Source organism: Orycteropus afer, unplaced genomic scaffold, assembly GCF_000298275.1.
Source record: "Orycteropus afer afer isolate SDZICR_OR568_19922 unplaced genomic scaffold, OryAfe1.0 scaffold00020, whole genome shotgun sequence".
Taxonomy (NCBI): Eukaryota; Metazoa; Chordata; class Mammalia; order Tubulidentata; family Orycteropodidae; genus Orycteropus; species Orycteropus afer.
In genome coordinates this window covers 13,730,663-13,737,526 of record NW_006921607.1, presented here as the reverse complement: position 1 = coordinate 13,737,526, position 6,864 = coordinate 13,730,663, and the positions used below count along the sequence as shown (strand labels likewise).

The following is a 6,864-nucleotide window of genomic DNA, read 5'->3' as shown; positions in this document are numbered from 1 at the left end:
GAAGGAAGGTTGGGCAATCCTACTTCCATAGTGATACTGCCTCGGAAACCCAAGGAGGGGTCGCTAGGAGTCGGGGCCGACTCGACAGTAGTGAGTTTGGTTTTTTTTTTTTTGTTTGAGTCACTGACTATGACAAGCACTCTTTTAGCTAGACTGTAAACTCCCCTAGCACAGTATCTGCGTCAGAATCCTAATCTTCCCACTTAATGATAGAGAGCCAGCGAGCAAGTGAGCACAAGGGAGCAAGAGGGAGCAAGCAGGAGGGAGCACTAGCTTTCTCTGGTGGTGTAATGGTTAAGGCATTTGGCTGCTAACCAAAAGTTGAGAAGTTCAGAAGAAAGATGGGGGCAGTCTGCTTCCATAAAGATTTACAGCCTTGGAAACTCAATGGGACATAGCACTGAGTTTGATTTTAGATTACATATATATACCTAACCCACCATCATCAAGTTGATTCCGACTCATAGTGACCCTGTTTGGTTTCCAAGGCTGTAAATCTTTACAGAAGTAGATTGCCTCATATTTCTCCTTGAAGAGGCTGGTGGATTTGAACCACCCACCTTCCAGTTAGCAACCAAATGCTTTACCCACAACACCACCAGTTACATATATATAAAATTCTGAGAGGACTAAATTTGACTATTAAATATGTGCCAGCTATGCCCCATACTATGTTAAATGCTCTGCATTCAATCATTAAATCCTCACAACAAATGAAGTAGCTATTTTCTGCATTTTACAGACCAAAAGATGGAGGCCCTAAGGTATATAACTAGCTGAGAATCAAACCGCAGGCAGTTTGAATCCAAAGTCTTTAACCATTATACTATCCTTGATTTCTCAAATAGTGAAGTAGCAGGCCACTAACTCACTATTACCTTGGGCAAGTCACTTCCCTTCTCTGGGATTCCACTGTCTCACGTGTCAAATGGAAATAACAAAGCACACTTCCCTAAATTGTGGTGAGACTACATGAGATTCCATCCCGCACACTGGCCACTCAATAACTATCTATGAAGAACAGTAACACAACTAACTTAAGTGCTTAGTAAATGCTTAACCTAGTGCCATGAACTGTTCTAAGCTCTGCATAGGGGTTATCTCATTCAATACTCACAGCAACTCCATGAAACAGGTAATGTGACTAACCCATTTTACAGATGAGGTGCAGAGGGGTTAAGTAACTTGCAAGACACATATCACCAATGCTTGACAGGTTACAGGTTTGAAACCAAAGACTCTAACTTCAGAACCCATATTCTGAGGTCCCAGAGAAAAGTCAGTGATTTTTCTAACCCCATTCACAAATGAGGAAACTGTGTCCCAGAGTTAGAGTGAGTAAGGGCTGGCACTGGGCAGCTAAACTCTTGGGAGCCCGCGCTCCCAAGAGCGAGTCAAATGAATGGGCAAAGTTAGGCCTGGCCTTAACTGCGGCTTCAGACAGTCCGCGATCCCGCACACCCACTACCCCTACCCGGGGTGTGCCTCGCAGGGACCCGTAGCCCCACGTAGCAGGCCCCCAAGTCCTTTCCCGTGGTTGCGGGCACTCCCGCCGGGTCGCCAGCCCTCAGACCTGCGACCCTTAGAGGCCCAAGCCCATGCCCCTGCCCCGCAGGGGAAGGGGATCCCGCCAGGCTGCCTCCCGGGCGGCGGGCACTAGCCTTCCGCGGGCACCGACCCGCTCCCCAAGGCGTGCGGGCCGCGGGGCCCCGTCATCGAGCCATGCGCAACGCCTCACCCGGCGGCGCCATTCCTCCGAGCAGGTCCCACCAGGGCCTGAGTCGCAGGCTGACTTCCGCTCGGGAAAGTGGCTCCAAGAGCGCGCCGCAGGGGACGCCAAGGACTCGCGGCAGGCTTCGCGCGAAGGGATGGTCTCTAGGCCGAGGTCAGTCCCCGTGGTCCCGCTGAGCCGGCCTGCTTCCAGCAGCCGCGGCCCGGATTCCAGGTCTCGAGCGCAAAGGGCCTTGTGGTCCTCGCGTTTAGGGCCACGGCTCACCCCACGCCCTAGCGCACTTGGAACTGGCCGCCTCGCAACGGTCCTGTTCCGGGCGCTGCCGGGACGCGGTTGGACGAGGCCTCCTGTAGGACCCAAAACGAGTCTTCGGCTGATTGGCTAATCTCACTGGTTGGCCGATCATGCTGTCACTCATTCGTCTCTCTGCAGCCCGGTCAATTTTAAAGGAATGGAAGAAACGAGCAGTGTTTGAAGAGATTTTTTTTTTTTTCTTTTAGAAAATTATGGCAGTTTGACAATTTACTCCAAAGATCATAATTTCAGTTGTTAATAACTGACGTGCGGGTAGAGTTTTATCTGAGTTGTAAAACGTGTGTGGCATACTGGCCCGATTTTACAGACGAAGTAACAAGCTCAAAAATGGAAGTAACTCATGTAAGAACTCGTTAATAACTAACTACAGTTATTGAGCGTTTATAGTATAGCCGGACATAAGCGCTCTACACACGCCTTTTATTTACTCCTTTCACTTTCCGTGAAGTATACCCGTTACTATTGAGTTAATTCCACACACGGCGGCTCGAGTCGTCCTTCCTAGGTATGGCGGCTCCAGTCGTCCTTCGTAGGTATGGCTGGTGGGTTTGAACCGCCAGCCTTCTGGTTAGCAGTCAAATGCCTTAGGCACTAGGCCACCAGAGCTCCTTGTTTTAAACATAAAGAAAGTTAAAAGATTTGAATCCAGGTAGTCTGGGGAGGGGTCGCTATGAGTTGGATTGACTCGACGGCAGTGATTTTGTGTTTGGTTTAATCTGATTTAAGAATCTGTGCTTTTAACTATTCAAACCCAAGCCAAAACCACTGCTGTAGAGTCCTATCCGACTCATAGCGACCCCTCCTTGGGTTTCTGAGGCGGTATCACTACGGAAGTAGATTGCCCAACCTTCCTTCTGTGGAGTGGCTGGTGGGTTTGAACCGCCAGCCTTCTGGTTAGCAGTCAAATGCCTCAGGCACTATGCTACCAACCGTAAAACAAAAAAGTATGTGCAATGTAGTAACACTTGTTATTATTATTATTATCCTAAACAGAGGTGGGTTCTTTTTATGTCTGTTGTTGTTCTTTGCCATTGAGTTGAACTCGACTCATAGTGACCCCTCCATGGGTTTCCTGAGCAGTATCACTACAGAAGTAGATTGCCCCATGTTCCTTCTGAGGAGTGGCTGGTGGGTTTGAACCGCCAGCCTTCTGGTTAGCAGTCAAGTGCCTTAGCCACTATGCTACCAGATATCTAGAACTGCTCTATTCAACATGGCAACCACTAATCATGTTTCAGTATTTAAATTTGAATTTGAATTAAAGTTAAATAAAAACTTCAGCTCCTCACTTGTACTAGCCATATTTCAGGTGTTCATGTGGCTGGCTCTTATGTGCCATCAAGTCGGACCCGACTCATAGCGACCCCTCTTTGGGTTTCCGAGGCAGTATCACTAAGGAAGTAGATTGCCCTCTCTCCCTTTCCAGGAGTGGCTGGTGGGTTTCTGGTTAGTGGTCAAATGCCTTAGGCACTAAGCTACCAGAGCTCCCTAGTGGATAGAATTATAGAGCATTTGCATTATAACAGAAAGTTATATTGAACAGTCCTAATCTAGAATTTGTAAAGAATTCTTACAATTCAATAATAAAATGGCAAAAACCCTGTGTGCTAGAGCTGGCTCATACTCTTGTAAGAGTCAGTTGCTAAATTTTCAGGAATTTTACAAGTCAGTTGCTAAATACAACTTGTCTTAGTTTCCTGGGGCTGCTGTAACAAAATAACAGAGGAGGTGGCTTTGAAGAATAGAAACTCATTTTCTACTAGTTCTGGTGGGTAGAGGTCAGAATTCAGAGCTTCTGCCATCTTGATTCCTAATGAGGACTTTCAGAGAGGAACCGTTCCATGCTTCTCAAATGTAAATGCAACATTCTACAGGACAGAGCATACATTAGGCCATAAAACAATTCTCAGTACCTTGAAATCATGCAAAGTATCTTCTCTGATCAGAATGAAGCTAGAAATCAGTAACAGAGGAAAACTGGAAAAGTCACAAATACATGGAAATTAAATAGTAGTAAAATTTAAACCATAAATGTATTAGAAGAAAACACAGAATTGAATCTTTTTTTTTTTTATTGTGCTTTGGGTGCAAATTTATAGAACAGAATTTGTTTTGCATTTCAACAATTCGTTTGGTTTCACTTCCCAATTACCATCCCCAACCATAATCCACTCTCCTCTCTCCCTTGCCAGTGACCCTCCCCCGCAATCTCTGTGCCCTTTTTACTTAAGCACTCCTGTCTGTCCAGCTTTTCCTCCATGTGAATGTTGCCCCTCTGGTGCACCATGGTTGATTGCTCCAGGGGATGTATCTCTGTAGAGTAGGTGGGTGCATTGCTCTGGGTTGGGTGTTCTGCATGTAAGTCTTACTACTGTTGGGCTGAGAGCCAGCTCTTGGGAGTGAGTTTTATCCCAGGCCCGAAGTGTATCCCAGGGCCGTAGTCTTGGGAGCCCCACCAGACTCCTTCTGACCAGTAATTCTGGTCATTATTGTGTTTGAATTCTGTTCCACGTTTTTCCTCCCACTCTATCCAGGACCTCCAGTTTTGATCCTAGAAGTGAATCTTTATGTCTTTAGATTTGATGACAGATTCTTAGATTTAACACCAAAAGCATGAGCAACAACAACAAAATACATAAATTGGATTCATAAAAATTAAAAAAATTATACATTATCAAGTAAAAGGACAACCTACAGAATGGGAGAAAATATTTGCAAATCATATACCTGATAAGGGTTTAGTCTTCAGAATATATAAAGAATTCTTACAAGTCAACAAAAAGACAATCCAATTAAAAAGTGAGCAAAGGATTTACATACAGATTTCTCTAAAGAAGATACAAATGGTCACCAAGCACATGAAAAGTAGAAGTTCAACATAATAGGTCATTGTGATAGTTAAGGTTGTGTGTCAATTTGGCTGGACCATGTTAAGTAGGTTAGGCAGTTAGGACCTAGTCATCCCCCATGATGAGATCTGATACAATGTAATCACCTCCATGACATGATGTGCTGTGAGCAGCCAATCAGTTGAAAGGAAGTTTCCTCAGGGGTGTGCCCTGCTTCCAATATATGGATGTCCTGGGAAAATTCTCTGGCTTTCTGTTGAATCTTGATCCTGCATTTGGCTCATCATCATCCCCAATTCCTGGACTTGAACCAGTGACCTGCTGTATTGCCTATCTTGGGATTGTTGCCTTCACACCCTGTGAGCCAACAATATGTCATTTTACCTGCCAGTCTTAGATTAATCAGCCTCTGAAGCCAGCAGCCCGATATACTGCCTGTCAGTCTTGGGTTCATCAGCCCCTGCAGCTGCATGAGTCAGGAGAAACCTCCAGCTTGACCAACAGACTTATGATTTGCCAGCCTTTATAACTGCATGGGGAGCTCTGGTAGCATAGTGGCTAAAAGCTTGACTGCTAACCAGAAGGCTGGTGGTTCAAACCCACCAACCACTCCTCGGAAGGAAGGTTGGGCAATCCTACTTCCGTAGTGATACTGCCTTGGAAACCCAAGGAGGGGTCGCTATGAGTCGGGCCGACTCGACGGCACATAACAACAACAACAACAATAACTGCATGGGCCATTTCCTTGAGATAATTTTCTCCCTCTCTCTCTCTCTCTCCCCGCATCTCCCTCTCCTTCTCTCCCTCCCCCTCTCTTTCTCTATATATGGCAATGAGTTTGGTTTGATATATGGTTTTGCTTCTCTAAAGAACTCAGCCTAAGATAGGCATTAAGGAAATGCAAATTAAAACCATAATAAGACATTACTTAACACCCATTAAGCCCAAACCAACTGCCATCGAGTCCATTCTGACTCATGTGTACCCCCATTAGGTTTCCAAGGTGGTAAATCTTTACGGAAGTAGATTGTCCTGTCTTCCTTTGGCGGAGCAAGCTGGTGAGTTTGGAACCACCAGCCTTCTGGTTATTAGTCAGATGCCTTAGGCACTGCACTACCAGAGCTCTTTTAACACCCAGTAGTATGGCTGTAATCATAAAAACAGAAAATAACAAGTGTTGAGTATATAGAGAAACAGGGACTCTCATACATTGCTGGTGGAAATATAAAATGGTACAGCCACTGTGGAAAAAAATTTGGTGACTCCTCAAAAAATTAAACATAGAATTACCGTATGGTCCAGCATTTCCTCTCCTAAGTGTATGCAAAAGAGAAAATGAAACATATATCCACAGAGAAATTGTATGTGAACATGCAATTCCTAATATTCATAATAGCCAAAAGGTGGAAACAACCCAAGTGGAAAAATAGATAAATAAACTGTTGTGTTTATATACACTGGAGTATTATTCAGGCATAAAAAGGAATGAAGTAGTGATACATGCTACAACATAAATGAACCTTGAAAACATTATGCTTTGTAAAAGAAACCAATCACAAAAGGCTAGATAGTGTATGATTCCCTTTATATGATCCATAGACACAGAAAGCAGAGCAGTGGTTGCCACAGGAGAAGGGAGCAAGAAATGGGGAGTGACTAATTAATGGATATGAGGTATTCTAGGTTGGGGAAAAAGTTGTGAAACTATTGTGAGATGGTAGTTTGCCCAGTGTTGTAAATTCTGTAGATACCACTGAGTCGGTTTTGGTGGTATAGTGGTGAGCATAATAGCCTTCCAAGCAGTTGAGTTGACTCAGGTTCAATTCCCAGCCAACACAACCTTTCAATTAGGAGCTCTGGTGGTGTAGTGCCTAAGGTATTTGACTGTTAACCAGAAGGCTAGTGCTTCAAACCCACCAGCCACTCCTCGGAAGGAAGGTTGGGCAATCTACTTCCGTAGTGATACTG

General features: G+C 44.9%; 1 protein-coding gene across 1 annotated transcript in view; it reads left to right on the top strand.

The window, feature by feature from the left end:
• The first annotated feature begins 1,598 nt into the window (after nt 1-1,598).
• Nucleotides 1,599-6,864, top strand: part of MROH8 (maestro heat like repeat family member 8) — a 116,583-nt gene continuing 111,317 nt past the window's right edge. Inside the window, exon 1 of the mRNA XM_042783607.1 lies at nt 1,599-1,885. Within this exon, the coding sequence (XP_042639541.1) occupies nt 1,599-1,885 (287 nt within the window). The remainder of the gene's footprint in view (nt 1,886-6,864) is intronic.